The sequence below is a fragment of the Nicotiana sylvestris genome, chromosome 3 (assembly GCF_000393655.2).
Source record: "Nicotiana sylvestris chromosome 3, ASM39365v2, whole genome shotgun sequence".
Lineage (NCBI taxonomy): Eukaryota > Viridiplantae > Streptophyta > Magnoliopsida > Solanales > Solanaceae > Nicotiana > Nicotiana sylvestris.
This window is the reverse complement of record NC_091059.1, coordinates 109,103,809-109,121,980: the sequence shown is the minus strand read 5'-3', so window position 1 is coordinate 109,121,980 and position 18,172 is coordinate 109,103,809. Positions and strand designations below refer to the sequence as shown.

At 38.9% G+C, this 18,172-nt stretch overlaps 1 protein-coding gene across 1 annotated transcript; it reads left to right on the top strand.

Annotated features, from left to right (window-relative positions):
• Nucleotides 1–14,182: 14,182 nt before the first annotated feature.
• On the top strand, nucleotides 14,183–14,680 carry LOC138887820 (uncharacterized). The gene has a single exon (XM_070169608.1). The coding sequence runs from the start codon at nucleotides 14,183–14,185 to the stop codon at nucleotides 14,678–14,680; it is 498 nt and encodes a 165-aa protein (XP_070025709.1).
• The last annotated feature ends 3,492 nt before the right edge of the window (nucleotides 14,681–18,172 follow it).

The window sequence follows — 18,172 nt, the reverse complement described above, 5'->3', positions numbered from 1 at the left end:
GCAAAAGTTCAAAACGACCGGTTGGGTCATTACATCCTCCCCCACTTAAACACATGTTCGTCCTCGAACGTGCCCAGAGTTGTTTTAGAAGCCAACCAATGGCTGAATAACTTTACCATGCATATGCCTGGGGGTGATCCCACGTCACCCTATCTCATATAGGTCTGATAACACATTGTAACTAAAAATTTTACAGTCCAAATCCCATAAATCATATAACCACATTTCCACTTCTAAAGTTATCGATACGATCAGAATCTCACATCTATTTTCATAATTAGCCCGAACAAGCTATAATCACCCATACTTGCAATCTCAGGTGCAATCACTTGATATGGCACATAACTCAAACACTCGTAGTGATAACTTCTAATTATAGCAGTTGCACACAACACTGGAACACCGATAGAAAAACTCTTATCAACTAGAGTCTCACTCCAACACCTTCATATACTGCCAATGATCACTAAATCACGCGGTAAGCCATAACCATTTCCCAGAGTAACCATTCAAGATGACACTCTTCCTTTGGCAAATACCACAACAAATATCTGAGCTGAAGCTCGATATTATCCTTCCAATATGCTGAAATCGAACCCGTTCGTATTCATTAATGATCCCAACAATCTCCTCTAACCCAACACACCACTCTGGTGACATGGCACCTTAATATAGGCCTAAGCCACAACTTGCCTAATACGCACACCAATAAGCAACAATCCGAACATACCTCCAATCATGAAAATGACTTAAATGAAAGAGTTGTACTTCAAGCTCACTAGTACCACCACAACACAAGGCTGAGAACCCGACTCGCATCGTAGGAACGTAACACACGAATCTAACCCGCAAGATCATACCTCTACATAACTTCTCTGCAATGTGTGATCCTATCCAACACTGCTCTATATGGACCACCTCAAGTCACTATGCTCGAAATCGATAACCACGTACAATTTGATGTCTAGAACCAAAGAAAATCATCATACCCACGGTAGAGCAAATAACCTACATCACACAAACCCGACAGGACATAACCAATACACCATTCACCGAGCAACACCAAATTTCTCTTCCTGCTCGACTTCCACTATGAAACCCCAATCGAACCGTACCATAAGTGCCTATAGCCAACGAATTACAACACCTTGCAACACAGAAAGGTAACTCATAGATCTCCCTAGATTACTAATAAGCTCAATAACAATCGAATCAACACATCCCTCAGCAATACAATTCGGAGCCAACCAAGCCGACTCAAATTAGAACATGCATCCGTGTTGGCCTGCCAACGAACTCCTTATCACGAAAATCTTGGAGCTGCTCTACAACTCCCTTAACTCTGTTGGTGCCATACGATATAGTGCCCGGCATCAAATCAATACTGAAATCAACAACCTTGCCCGACGACATGCCCGACCATAAGAAACATATCCTAAAAGTCCCTCACCACTGGAACTGAATCAATATGAGGAGCCTCAGCACTAGCTCCCATTACAAGAGCCCAATTAAGAAAGGCAAATCCTTCCCAGCCATCCGTTGGGCCTTCGAAATGTATAAATCTCTCTAATAGGACATGATCCATCCAACATCGCCACTCAATTCATGGTATTTTCCGGTGTAGCCAACAGTGTCGCCTTAGCGCAATAGCCCAGAATAACACAACAAGGAGACAACCAGTCTGAACCTCATATCACGTCTAAGATCTAATCTACCAAGTAACAAAATATCCGTTCGGGTCTCCAAACCCCGATAGTCACTAAACAGTGCCGATACACACGACTTACAACCTCCACATAGCCTAAATATGAGAACTTCCCGTTTCCAACTCCATATGGCCCATGAATCCACATATCTTGTTCCAATTTCGCCGTCTGAATGCATACCACACCTCGAATACTCAATCATTCCACGAGAGATAATCTAGAATTCTTCTGTGCCACCAAGCAAACACGAGTATCAGCAGTCGTTCTAACCAGAAAATGCTGCAATACTACCAAAGTATCACCAACTTAATCACGTTGCTTTTATTTTTTTGAAACATATAATCTCGTCAAATCATTTCCTTAATCATCTGAAGATCCCTTCTCAAACCATCTGACGTTCATTTCTCTAATTATCTGAAACTACCCGCTACCTAAGAGTTTTATGAACTCCCTTCCAGAACTGAACTGAACCTTACACACACTAATCTCGATCCTCCACTACATATCGCACATACCATACCATCCTAGTATAACATGAGAACTTCATCTCCCTTCCGAGACACAGACATCTACGTACTTAACTAGTCAAGAACTTTCCATTGATCCCATCACGAAGAAAAATCACTATACATCATATGCTCCGCATGCCTACAGAAAATATACATCTCCAAACTACAGTAGAAATCCTCAAGGACTCTCCGAATTCCATTTGCACAAATTCAATTGATCCTTTTACTAGACCAAGCTAAGCAAGCCATCAAAACCCAAGAGCATTGCTGCAAAACACCTGTAAGAACTCATTACCTCGAACACACACAAGGAGTTAATCATATCCTTACCATACTGATCCGGTCTACTATCAAGTTGCTCCATCTATCTAAACTTCCTTCTGATTCGTCTTCAACTTGAAATTCCCTCTTGCTATAGCACCATAATTCTTCAACCCAGGCTTACCACACAAGATCCAAACATAAAACCACATTGTCTAAGAACCATAAGCCGCTAACTACTCTATCAAATATTCCAAAAAGTATTACATTCGAAATACTTCGCTTTGAAGAACTTCCTGCAGATCCAAATCCGTTACCTCCCAATATTAATACATAGAATCCCACAATTAATATAGAAACACCACAAGTCTTGATGTCTTCCAAGGAAAACTCAGTTCCTAACCACACATACAACTTGAAAATATCCAATTGTTACATGCAAAATTTTGAACACAATAGGACCATTCTCTAGAGGCATCCACTCTACTTAAACCGTAGTTAGATTGATTAAACGACCGAACAACCTGTGCTTCATTTGCGCTCCGACACTGTAGAATGTGACCTCATTTCGATATAACCAAGCAACTTCCTGCCCTATGCACCGAGCATTCCTTACCAACCACAACTCAAGTCTTTCCCCGATTCCCGTACACCCATAAGGCATAACATAACCATTATTGAAATTTCCTTTACTCGAGCCATAACTGGTTCACAAATACGCCTCAAACTGAAACCATTAGAGCACATAACCGTGCAATCAACTATTCAATAGCGGACTCCCCCACTTGGCTCAAAGCCATAGATCAAAACACGCACCATAACTTATAACGCATATACTTTATTGTTTCCATTATACCATAGTGAGATTAGACTCAGTCCTTCGTAAGCTCTTGAAACACCGACCATTGGGTACTTTAACTCTATGCAAATCTCGCATTCACTCTCGTAACAGTTAAGCCCACTCTATTAAGTGACCCAAATTTAAATTTCAACACATATGTTTCACTTGTGAATGAGATCTTCTAACAGACAGCATAAGGATCACACAATCTCAGAACACCGCAGGAGATAACCCGCCTGCTTTGCCTCAATATAACATTTCTGTATACCTTCCACCGTCATACACATTACACAGTCACTTAATTTTCCTGAGTCTGAACTCATACCGCAACATGAAATTTATTTCACTCCAACTAGGAGACATGAAAAGATTCTTCACGCGCCCATAACTCGGGGCTACACATCCAACCACAATGGAAATCAAACACTTGATAGTTCATCTATCATCCATAAGACCTTCCTCGTCACTTCCAAGTCATATAGATACCTCTCGCAGTACCAACATACTCATCATATAGTTTTCAGCCATCACTTCTACTAATAGGGACAATATCACACATATAAGCTCAAAACACTTGCTCACACAATCAGCACCTCGGTGCTCAAGCCATAGGCAAAGATCCGGCCTCAAGTCCTCTAGACTGGCCCAACATCAAACTCACAGAGATCATACCTTGCCCCTCGATCAGGGAATCACAAGCCATCGATGTACATATGATAATGAGTGCTCATGCGTGCATACGAACGCGTGGAAGGAATTTCAAGAGTTATTTTTCAAGCTGAATCAAGGACGCACGATAAGAATTCAAGAATATGAAGTTTTCCTATAGGTTCTGCAGCCTCTCGAGGATAAATACAGACATCTTCGTACCGATCCGCGAGACTCTACTAAACCGGCTCATGACTCGCGAGACCAAGTAACCTAGGCTCTGATACCAACTTGTCACGACCCCAACCCCGGCCGTGATGGCGCCCAACACAATGCTAGGCAAGCCCGACCAATTAACATCTCACAATCTCTTTCTTTATAATTCAATATCAATTTTCGGGATTTAATACCAATTTATATAAATAGAAGTATGAATTTAACGGATGAAATGTGTGAAAACCATAATCACGAAAAATCTCTGTAAAACAGCCCACTGATCCGGTGTCACAAGTCTGAGCCTCTAATACAAGGTTTAAACAATCTAATACAGAAATATGTCTAAAATGCGGAATAATAACTGGAGATAGAAGGAGAAATCGGGTCTGCGAACGCCATGTAGCTACCTCGATAACTCTGATGAAAACAGAACGGCATGAAAGCTCGCTCTATGCCTCAGGAATACCTGTACCTGCACACATGGTGTAGGGAGTAATGTGAGTACTCCGACCCAGTGAGTAATAACAATAAATAATGGCTGACAGTACGAAACCACGTAAAGGCACTAAGCAGTTCTATATCAAAACAGTAAAATCATTTAAGCAGCAGTGAATGAGGAAATCATGTGAAATTCTTTAAACCAGGTAAAACAGATATACTCAGTATAAATCAGCTCCTCAAGCATTTCAGTTCATTTATTCGTTCTTATCTTAAGTTCTCAATTCATATACTTCTCACGATAACCGAATCAATAAATATATATACCGCTACGGCGTGCAGCCCGATCCGTATATCGCTGTGGTGTACAGCCCGATCCGTATATCGTTGTGGCGTACAGCCCGATCCATAATAATAATAGTCGACTGCGCTCACTGGGGGTGTGCAGACTCTGGAGGGGCTCCTTCAGCCCAAGCACTATATAATTGTTGTGGCATGCAGCCCGATCCATATAAGTAATTGTTGAGGCGTGCAGCCTGATCTATAATATGTATAATATATATCTGCTGCGGCATGCAGGCTGATCCATATCATATAAAATATATATCTGCTGCGGCGCGCAGCCCAATCCATATCATATAAAATATATATCTGTTGCGGCGCGCAGCCCGATCCATATCATATAAAATATCCTCACTATTGGGTCCTCGACCCCTCTCAGTCATTTAAAAATCACAGCCTCTCCGGCATAATGTACGGTCGGGATCTCAGCCCTCATATCTCTTTCTATTTATGATTAACATTTCAAAAATCTGGTTCATATCATTCTTAAGCAATTGGAAACATGACTGAGGATATAAATTCTTTAACAAAATAAGTGAGGAAAACCAGTCAAAAATCCCCTATGGGTCCTACAGGTCGGCACAAGGCCCCAAGCATGGCAACTAGCCCAATTCACAATAATAACGTATATGTCTCAATAAAAAATGTAGTAAAATATCGTTCGGGATGGACCAAGTCACAATCCCCATAGCATTGAACCTCACGCTCGTCACACAGCATGTATCTTAACTTAGTATAGCACTACGTTGTGCAAATCCGGGGTTTCAAACCCTCAGGACATCATTTAAAATCATTACTCACCTCAAACTAGCCAAAACTCTAGCTCTCTATGCCCTTGCCTCTCAAATTGGCCTCCACGCGCGTCGAATCTATCCAAAATCAGAACGAATAGGTCACAATATGCTAAGGGAACATAGCTCAAGAGAAAACATTCGAAAAATATCAAAAATCTCGAAATTAGCAAAACCTTCACCCCTGGCCCACGTCTCGGAATCGGGTAAAATTTACATTTTCAGAATCCTCATACTCTCACGAGTCTAACCATACCAAAATTATCCAATTCCGATACCATTTGGTCCTTCAAATCATCATTTTACATTTTTGAAAGGTTTCACAATTTTCTTCCCAAATTCCATCCCAAATCAAGAATTAAATGATGAATTCAGTGATAGATTCATGTATACTAGCCAAATATGGGTTAAAATCACTTACCCCGATGAATTTCTTGAAAAACCTTCGAAAAATCGCCAAAATCCGAGCTCTTTAGGTCAAAATAATAAATAAAATCCAAAACCTCGTATTTATAGGTACCCCCTCAGATTTCAGCTACCGCGGGCCGCAACAAATCGACCGCGGTCCGTGCAAACACAACCACGGCCGCACAGGCCTTCCTCTGCAGTAACAAACTTTAGTATTTTGGCCATAACTTTTGCTACAGATGATTGCAATTGCAATATCTATACCTATCTGGAAACTAGACACGAAGGGCTACAACTTTCGTTTTTGAATCATCTCAAAATTATTTGTAGATCAAAAGATATGAGCTTCTGAAGTTGGACCGACGATCTGCAAATCTTCATGACCGCGGCCGTGGTCACTTTTACGTGCCCAACACTAAGCCAGCGCGCCCAACGCTAATTCTACTGCGGCCAGCGCTAGTAATTCTGCGCCCATCCATTTTCTAAGTTTCGAAATGTCCGTACTCGCTCAAAACTCACCCGAAACACACCCGGAGTCATGAGACCTCAACCCAAACATACCAACACCTCCCATAACATCATTAACACCTAGTCGAGCTTTCGAATCACTCAAAAATACTTCAAAACACCAAATCAACTTCGGATTCAAGCTTAAGATCTTAGAAATTTCAAATTCCACAAACAACGCCGAAACATATCAAATCAGGTCCGATTGACCCCAAATTTTGTACACAAGTCTTAAATGACATAACGAAGCTACTACAACTCTCGGAATTTCATTCTGACTTTTATATCAAAATCTCACCTATCAACCGGAAATCGCCGAAATCTCAATTTCGCCAATCCAAGCTTAAACCTTCCACGGACTTCTAAAATGCATTCCGATCACGCTCCTACGTCCCAAATCACCTAACGGAGCTAACCAAATCATAAAAATTCCCATACGAGATCAAATACACATAAGTCAAATTTTGGTCAAACCTTTCAAATTTAAGGCTTCAAACTGAGAACTATTCTTCCAAATTCATTCCGATTACACTGAAAACCAAAACCAACAATTTACATAAGGCATAATGTATACACGGGGCAAGTCATTCCCAAAGACTGGCGATCAAAGTGCAAAAGTTTAAAACGACCGATCGGGTCGTTACATAGAAGGAGAAAGCAATTGGGTTCCAGACTCTCTTCATGAACTAAGATTATGACCCACTTCTTTATTTTTGTAACGATCCGGCCGGTCGTTTCATGAACTACTGCTCTGTTTTCTCCATTTCGACTTCTTATTGCTTTGTTCAGTTGTATTATATGTTATCGGGTTGATTGGTTCGGGTTCGGAGAGGTTTTGGTAAAGTTTGAGACACTTTGTCTTTTTTGAGTAAGCTTAATTTGGAAAAGTCAACCGGATGTTGATTTATGTGTTAAAGGGCTCGGATGTGAGTTCTGATGGTTAGGATAGCTTCGGGAGGTGATTTGGGACTTAGGAACGTGATCGGAATGTGTTTTGGAGGTCCGGAGTAGATTTAGGCTTGAATTGGCGAAATTGGAATTTTGGCGTTTTTCGGTTGGTAGATGAGATTTTGATATAGGGGTCAGAATGGAATTCCGGGAATTTCAATAGGTCTGTTGTATCATTTGGGATGTGTGTGCAAAATTTCAGGTCATTCGGACGTAGTTTGATAGATTTTTGATCGAAAGCGGAATTTAGAAGTTTTTGGAATTCTTAGGCTTGAATCCGATATGATTTTGGTGTTTTGATGTTGTTTTGGGCGTTCCTAAGGTTGGAAAAAGTTTGAATGAGGTTATGGGATATGTTGGCATGTTTGGTTGAGGACCCGAGGGCCTCAGGTGAGTTTCGGATGATTGAACAAACCATTTTAAGTTAAAGGAAGTTGCAGATTTTGGTTTCAGCTGTTGCAGACATTTTGTTCTTCACATTCGCGAGTGGACCCTCGCGTTCGCGAAGGGTCAGGAAGGGAGGCTGGAGATTTGGCCTTCACATCCGCGATGGGGTCCCGTGTTCGCGAAGGGTCGGAATGGGAAGCATCACGTTCGCAAGATGCCTGACCGCGTTCGCGATGGTTGGTGAGTGAGGCATCGCATTCGCGATGATGTGGTCGCGTTCACGTAGGAGAATTTTGGTCAATGGAATTTTATGCTTCGGGAACGCGAGGCTTTGACCGTGTTCGCGAAGAAGGACTTCTGATCGCTGGGCAGAATGTTTAAAAGGCCATTTTCGCGAGTTTTGGCCTAAGTTCACAATTTTTGACTCGGTTTTGGAGCTTTTGAGAGAGATTGAAGAGGGAATCAAAGAGAACTTGTTGAAGGTAAGAATTGTGGACTTAATACTCGATCCTATTGTGATTTCTACCTAATTAAACATGAAATTTGGGGAATTTGAAGCCTAAATTGGGGAGTTAGGGCTTGGAAACTTGAGACTTTAATCTAGGGATTTGAGGGGCCATTTGTGGTCGGATTTTGGTATTCTTGGTATGTATGAACTCGTGGATAAGGATTCCATTGATGTCATTTTTATCGAGTTTTGAGACGTGGGCCCAGGGTTCGAGTTTGGCCAATTTCGGGATTTTTGGTGTAATTTGATTATTTTCGCTTGGGCTTCGATCCTTTAGCATATTCTAATATTATGATTCTGATTTTGGGTAGATTCGGCACGAGTTGAGGCCGAGGCGAGAGGCAAAGGCGTCGCGGAGTAGTAATTCACCCGGTTTGAGGTAAGTAACCATTGTAAATCTGGAATTGAGGGTACAAAACCCCGGTATTTCGAATTGTTTTGATAAATAAGGTGACGTGCATGCTAGGTGACGAGCGTATGGGCGTGCACCGATAGGGATTGTAACTTGGTCCATCCCGTAGCGACTATTAAGCCGCGTACTTGATTTGAAAACTTATGATATCTCATGTTTTAGACATTTATACTGTATTATGGGTTGTATGCCATGTTTGGGGCCTTGTGCCGACCTGTTGAGACCCTTAGGGGCATTTTTACTATTTTTCCTCACTCTATTTGATTAAAAGCATATCCTTAGTCATGTTTTACCTGTTTATTGTTTTAAACTGGTTTTATTACTCTACTTCTTAATGTGAGAACTGTTCGGACTGAGTTCCCTAATTTCTACTGTTACACCCAAGTGGTTGTGAGGTTAATGACAGAGAGAGGTTGAAGACCTAATAGTGAGGACAATAAATATTATGGATCGGGTTGCACGCCGCAGCAATATTATATGTATATATTATGGATCGGGCCGCACGCCACAGTAATGCTTTTATGGATCGTGATGCACACCGCAGCGATATGTATATTGGATCGGGCTACGCGCCACATCGATATGACGTTTGGGCTGTAGGAGCCCCTCCGGAGTCTGTACACACCCTGTGAGCATAGTCGACTATAAATTATGGATCGAGCTGCACGCCGCAGCGATTATTATGATTATTACTATTATGAGGTGTATTTGAGCCTGAGTGCTGAGTGTGAGTACTGAGTGACGAGAGCTGAGTCACGAGTGACTGAGAGGCTTGCCCGAGACGCTATATTTATGAGTGATACCTTGCCCGAGGGGCCCATTTATGATATTTTTGTTGATTTCACTCTGCTTTTAATATAAGCCTCTGTTGAAAACTGCTAAGTAAATGAATTCAAGGTATTTCAAATGAAACTGAAGCTTTATGAAGAAACTGGTTTTAAAACTGTTGAGTTTAACTTGATAATCTGTCGTTTACTTTTCTATATGTTTTTAAAATGCTCGTCACTGCTTTCAGACCTTATTTACTTTAGTTACTTACTGAGTTGGCGTACTCACTTTACTCCCTGCATCTTGTGTGCAAATCCAGGTGCCCGAGCGGCAGAGTGAGGGTCCTCAGCATTGTCAGAGTTTGCCGGAGATTGCAAGGTAGCTGCATGGCGTCCGCAGCCCTGCTTTCTTCCTCTTATCCTTGTTTTCCCGCATTTTAGACTTGTTATGTATTAGACAGTCAGACTTGTATATTTAGAGGCTCTAGACTCGTGACACCAGATGTTTGGGCTATGTTGGTTTAATATTTTATTGATTTTCGCACATTTTTAGCTGTTTTATATATTTCTTATGAAAATTGAGATTTAAACACGTGTTAGAAAATGGTTTTATAAAAGAAATTCATTGTGATTAATGATTTAGGCTGGCTTGCCTAGTAATGTGATAGGCGCCATCAGGACCGAGTATTTGGGGTCGTGACAATTTTTCACGAGAAAGGCATTTTGTCCAAATCGAAATAAAGGATATATTTCATGCATCCGATAAGTATTTTTCAGTTGTTTTGGAACTAGAAAGTGTAGTAGTTTTTTTTTCATTATACAGCATCAATAGCTAAAGGCGAAGCTAGGATTTGAAAATTATAAATTGAAAATTTTAATCCCTTTAAGTTATTGATTCTAAATTAATATTTTATATATATTTCATATGTTTTTGAAAACAAATACAAAACTTAGATCAAAACCATTGAATTCGGCCGAACTCATAGCTGGAGAGTGAAAAATTTTATTTTGTGTCTCATACAACTGACACTAATTGTATGAGACTCCATTTTGTCTCGTAAATTTTGCCTAATATGAGACAAAATAAAATTTTCCGCTGGAGAGCTAGATCCGCCAATAACAAGACAATTTAAATGTGAAATTTAGATGGGACAATTATCACCCCTAACATTGTTGGATAATGATGAAGTCAGTACATGTCATTTCCATCTTTCGTGGTAACCGACATATTGTTATTGTTTGTCCATGTGAACATCATTTTCCCTTGGTATTATTGAAAATTTTATTTTGTGTCTTGTATAACTGACACTAGTACAACTGATACTAGTTATATGAGATAATTTTTTTGTCTTACAATTTTGTGGACCCAAATTTTTATGGATTCAGAAGTGTAAGATTGAGATCTACAAATTTGTGAGACAAAAATGAGCCTCATACAACTAGTATAACTTGTATGGGACGCAAAATAAAACAACTCTTGGTATTACAGAGTGTTTACATTCAAAGGAATCACATCAATGTGACATAAGCTAGCCGGGCCATGCATATCTTCAATTCCACGAGCAAGCTTCAACTGATCATTGAGTTTTCATTTTCCAAAATCAATATAAACTTTGTATTAATTCGAAGCACATGGCATTGGTCAAGCATAGGCGGATTCAGAATTTAATGTTTATTAGTTTATACAATAGCCTCAATAAATTTGTAATAATAATTGGATTCACGCTTAAATATTTATATATATTTAGTAATTTTTTTGAACATATATATACTATTTGGATAAAAATTATTGGGTTCAAGTGAATCTGTATATCACACAGTGGATCCGCCCCTGTGGCGAAGTACAGAAAAAATTTATGGTTTCTCGCTTAGCACGCTTTGCTTCCTTAGTGGATGACATCTTGCGTGACAAAGGAACAGTGTTGTTTTCTTTTTTTAAGTTTTCTCGTCACATGTACTGAGTGAAGTCGTGAAGAAGATGACAAGGGTCCGAGTATCAGAAAAGAGCGCAAAACTTCGAGAGAAGGAATGCACCTCATTTGTTTGATTGAAAAGAAAAATAACTTTGAACTTCGAATCAAGGATATAAATGATGTATATCTTCTCCCAAACGGATTTAATTTATGTATTCACAGAATTTTTACATGGTTAGTATGTTTTAAATTATATATTATAACATGTAACTTGTCGTACTTTTTAAAATACTTTCATTCACTTTTTATGAACAGCTTATATAGAAGTTAACCATTTGAAATTTTTTGAGAGTTATAGCAAAAGTTGTTTCTCTCTTTCTTCACTGAACAAGATATTGTAATATCATTAATGAAAAATCACCGACATATTTTAAATTTTAAAATATCAAAATACTGAAGGGTAAGTGTCGCATTTTTTTTTTTTTTGAAATTTCCACTTCTAATTCCTTTAATCAACTAAACAATCATTTGTCCTACCATTTGATAGTGGCCAAAGCAAAACATCATTAATGCGAATGAGCATAGGCAATGTCATAGAAACATCGTCCTGACATATCGAGGGAGGTAAAAACTTAATTGTACCCAGTATTTATATCAAATTAATAAATATAAAATAAGTATTTTCATACACGTTTATCCGTTAACTTTCACTTTAATTGAAATTGTTAATACTATATTTATTAATTTAATATAAATATCGTATGTGAATACATCAGTAATAAAATTAGTGTAATCTCACAAATAAGGTTCGGGGAGGATAGTGTGTACGCAGACCTTACCCCTACCTTCAAGAAGATAAAAAGTCAGTTTTCGGTAAACCCTCGGCTATCGAGCGTGAATAAATAGATTAGAGAATGGAGAGGATATATAAGGCGGAGTCTGGAACCAAACTGTGGTTCATTTGGACCAAAGAACCAAAATGTGTGGAAAAAAATTGGGCACCATAATATATATAATGCCCTAGCATACCGCGCTATACCTTAACGGTCGTTTGTCCGTTAAGGTATAGCGCCCTAATGTAAGGCGCTATATATAACACCCTAACATACCACGCTATATATATTATGTGGGCCCACGAATAATTCAACTGGGTATAGCGCCCATATTTAAGGCGCTATACCTCAAATAATTGTACCCCCCAGACTGATTTTTGCCTTATTTAAAGAGGTTCAGGATTTTGTAAAAATCCATTCATAAATATTTTCAAGTCTTCTAAAATATTTTCCCGTTAAGTTATTTTGCATTTTGTCATAATATCTGAAGAGCGAAGAATTAGGATTTTATTATATTGGGGGGTGAGGTTGTGGTAGCGAATAACTCAGCAAGCTATAGTTTATCTCCACAGTGCCATGTTAAGTTGCCACTTATAATGGAGTACGATAAATTGGTATCGTTGTTATGTAAAAAAATGAGCGTGAGTAAACGTTCGGTGAATATTAAAGTAACCGGAAGATATCCGTATTCTATCACTTCGCAAGGGGTTGCTTGTTATGCTGAGTTTAACATCGAAGATGATGAAACTCTAAGAGATTTTTTGAGGACTTCGGATGAATACCAGAAATTTCTTGTAATAAAACTATTGGAAATGTTTATCTCCTAGTTTACATGATCCACAAGCCGAGTGGTAAACTTCAATTTTCCTTTGTGTTACAATGTTTATTTTTATGTATTGAATTTGTATTAACACTCATATATTCCATAGGGGGTACCGGTCGGATATGAATTTTACAAGTTATGAACCAATGTCCACTTGGGATATGCCTAGTTTTGGTGCGTTGGATCATGGTGGTCCATCCGGGAGTCATCATCAACAGGATAATGTCCATCATGGGATATCAATACATTATGATTTGTAAGTGAAGTGATAAAGTTATATGTAAAGTTTGGATCAATTTGAGAAACTCATTATTTTATTGGTTGTGCAGTAAAAATGAGCAACTTGAAGGTCCTGTCCTTACTCAATTGCCCGAATACGACATATGTAACCAGGATATGGCAGATGCGCAGAGTCAGGAAGAAAATAGCGATTATGAATACAATGCCGATGAGTCTAGAGATGACACACCCTTCCCTGATGAGGATGATGATGAAGAGGAAGAGAATGCTGAACCTTATTTGACGAGGGAGCATGCTCCACCTCCCGTTAGACCAAGAGTGTACGAGTCACACGTGCCGTTTTATTCAAGGGAGATTCCCTACCTTGATTATTTGCCAAGTATGACTGATGTGGATGCCCTCACCAGGGATATTGACGAAATTCGAACAGTAATGTGAGATGAATCTAGAGCAACGGTGCTGTCAAAGGGCATACTTTTTCTTGATAAAGAGCGCCTAAGCAGGGCGGTGCAAATGTACAGCATAAAAGAGCGTCGTGAGATCATAGTTTATGAGTCATCTCTGGATATGTACAAGGTTATTTTTCGTAGATGGTTTACGAGTTGTAATTGGATGCTACGTGCGAGGAAGATGAAAACAAATATGTAGGTTGTGGGTAAATACATTGGCATCCACAATTGTGAAATGGACACATTCAGTGGGAATCATTTTAACTTGAATGTTGACTTGATTTCTCTTGTCTTGATTCCACACATTGAAGCGTCCATAAGGTACAAGATCAAAGAGTGTATAACATCTATCCACCAGGAATATGGGTGTACCATTACCAAAAGAAAGGTATTTCTCGGGCGTAAATATGCGTTTGAAATTATTTATGGTAACTGGGATAAGTCCTTTGAATCTCTACCCAGGTACATGACCGTATTGCAACACTTTAACCCCAGGACTATTGTTGAATGGAAGCTTGAGAGGAGTCCGGGAATACCAGAACACATATTCAGATATGTGTTCTTGGGATTTAAACCAGTAATTAATGGTTTTGTGCATTGCCATCTGGTAATATCCATAGACGGTGCTCATGTCTATGGAAAGTATGATATTAAGTTGTTGATCGTCGTTACAGTAGATGCTAATAGAAGTATATTTTCCCTTGCTTTTGCTATTTGTGCCAATGAAATCTAAGAGATGTAGATACTATTTTTGAACCACTTGAAGGAGCACGTTTTCGGATAATGTTCAGGTATTTGTCTAATATCTGATCGGCATGGCGGTATTTTAAGTTCTGTACAGAATTTGCGTGCATGGCAGAAATCATAGCCTACCACCGTTACTGTGTAAGGCACTTGAAGGCCAATTTCCAAAAGGAATATTCCAACAAGAAATTGCATGATTTAAAGTGGATGGCTACAACAGATCACCAAGAGTATAAATTCAGGAGGCGCATAGAATTGATCAAGTAGGAAGACCAAGGAGCCTATCGTTAGTTGATGCGATATGAGCTTGACAAGTGGACTTCGCATGCAGATGGTAGCAGAAGATTGGGAATTCTGACTACAAATGTGTCAGAATCTTTCAACAGATTATTGAAGTCTGTAGGTGGATTGCCTGTCACTGCCATGGTGCGGATGTCATTCAAGCAGATGACGGAGAGGTTTGTTGAAAGGGATAGATTTGCATTGTCATTGATGAAAAGGGGTATTGAATATATGGCAATACCAATGAAAATATTTGAGAAATACAGAAGGCGAGCACATTGGCATTCATATTTACAGTATTGCAATGAGTGAAATATTTTTAAAGTTCGCACCGCTATCTATCAAAACCGAGAGAATAATACACACACCGTAAATAAATCCATAAGATTATGCTCTTGTGGGAAATGGTCCATCTATCACATGTCGTGCTCACATGCCATGAAGTGCTTTCAACATACAGGTTTCGCAGCAACCAGCTACGTTGATAAAGAATATAGTGTTGCTGCATACTTAAACACCTATAGTGGACAGTTACAGCTAGTGAGTGCTGAGCATTATTGGCTGTCGGAACCATTTAAAATGGTGTGTAACAAGGAGTATTTGCGTCAGTGACAAGTGCAAAAAAGAATGCGTATACAGAACTAAATGCATGTTGGTGATACCGTTTATGCCCGTAAATATGGCATATGTTTGCAAACAGGACACTACCATCATAAATGTCCTTCAGCTAGTTTGGGTAGTGGTGGTAATTTAGCTCTCGGTGGAAGTTCATCCAATATGCCCAATTATCAAGGATACACGTAGTATTTTTTTCAATAATTTGTTGTAATAAATGTATGTACATATTCATCTTGCAAAATGTATGAAATAAAATTATGTTTCCATTGGTGTTAAGTCTTATTGATATTTAGCATTAATACTTCAGCACAATAATTTAACATACACCCGAAGAAAAAAACTATTGTCATTCGTCATTATTGTCGCAGCCTGGCACTATTTCATTGTCACTGTTTTCATCGTCTTCGTCAAAATCGTGTACATATCCTTCGGGACCGAGGGCATCGTAATCTAGGTCCCAGTTGGCACACATTTTTTGTATTTTATCGCTATCATCAATAAGACCACTTGCTAGATTTCTATAGCAATATGGGACTCCTACGTTCAACGTCTGTGGTAGAAACTTAGGTAGTCTCTCCCACTCGAAAATTGTTGGCAAAATAGGATAATCGTTGTCTCTATGTAATTTTTCATTTTCTAGTAAATCCCAGTATTGATCCTCCGTTCTTCCTAGGAAGTTAAGATCATCCATTGCATGAGGAACAACTAGTGCCTTTTCCATCTCTAGAATCTCCTTCATCAAATGCCGAATCACTTCTGGTTCATCTTTGTGTGTGTTTGTTTGGAAGGTTGCAAACAGTGCTTGTGGCACAACAAGCCCATGCCAGTGACATAGTACTTCATAATCAGATCGTTTTGATTAAAGGGTAATCCAATGTAGTTTTTTTCCCCAAATTCCCATACCTTCATGCTTTTGAGACTGCGCGTCGCCCTTAATAATATGCCCTGCAACTTTGAGATCAATGTGTATATTGATAGGCTTATTTTCCAAGGGATGCAGAATACCACACCACTTGTCATCAACCAAATCATTATAGCAATCTAGCATATTTTTTTCAAGATAGGGATCGATAGTCTTAAGAAGTATTTCATGGGGATCTGTTGAAGAACCTTCACCCTTTTGCCTCTTCGTGAACCACTTATTAAATGTTAGTGGCATTTTTTATATCGATGTTGTAATGTTCCTTCAAATTGTCTTTGAATACATATCTCTTGTTTCAGTTTAAAAAGTTGTCTTATACCCTAAAGAATCATAGAGCACTACCAAAATGTGTTATGTTTAATGTCTTGTCGACCTGAAAAAGTTGTCGTTCTGAAAAAGCTATCGTTCTGGAAAAGCTGTCATGTACCCTTAAGAATCATTATCAAGCGAAGCATAGTGCGGCACCAAAATGTGTTATGTGTATTGTCTTGTCGAGCTGAAAAAGCGGTCATTCTGGAAAAGTTGTCTTGTCCCCTAAGAATCATTATCACGCGAAACATAGCGTACTACCAATATGCGTTATGTGTAATATCTGCTTATAAAAACCTAGCGCACTTTAGTTATTATTTGTGCCTAACGAAACAAGTAGAAAAACTTTCCATTAATTTTTCATTTGTCTTGCATTAAGAAATGTCTGGACGCAGTGACGTACCAAGTTGTTATTGTGACAAACGTGCAATTTTGAAGCCATGTTTGTCAAACGGTAATGTGTGGCGCAGATGCTGGATATGTCAACAACTTGTAAGCTATTGTTTTGGAAAAAATATTTGTTAATATTTTTTATATAACATGTTTATTAATAGTGTTGTGTTATACTCCCCATAGGTAGGACGGAAATCAATGTACATTTGAAAAATGGTACGATGAACCCATTAACCAGAAATACTACAAACATTGTTTGTACTATGTTTGAAATATGACCGGTGAATATGAACTCCAGATCTTTAAACCACAAAAACAACTTGTGGCAGTGAATGAGAAACTAAAAGAGGCGGAAAAAGAAAAAAATAGGTTGGAAGAGAAATTTAAGTGGTTGAAGCAGAGAATAATGGGCGATAGTGACTAAACAAGCACATATATGTGTTGAGTGTAGTATTTTATCTTTATGTTTTCCATGTCATGTATTTTCATTAGTTGTACCGAATTTAAATTATGTTAAGTTGCTATGTTTGTTTTTGTTTTATAGTATTAAACTAATAAATAACCCGAGAAATAAAAACACAATGCGCATATAATGTAAACCATAAATAATGTTGCTATCATTTACTGAATGTTATATGTACATAAAATCAAAAAATGTCAATATGTCCCACAGCCTGTATGCTTTAAAGCATTGGCTGGCCTGAGGCGCATCCCATCCCACCCGGCTACACTATCAGGATCGTCCTCATCACGTCACCTCTTTATCGAAGGATGAGATGCAGCATGATCATCATTAAGGCTGGCAAGCTCGGTAGAACAGGTCATCGATCCAGCAGTAACCTATAGAATAATAAGATATTTTAGTATATGAAATCTATATTAGTAATGTACGTGTTAGGTAAAAAAAATTAAATTGTCTTACCATGGTCTCGGCGGGCTCCTGAATATAATCATCCA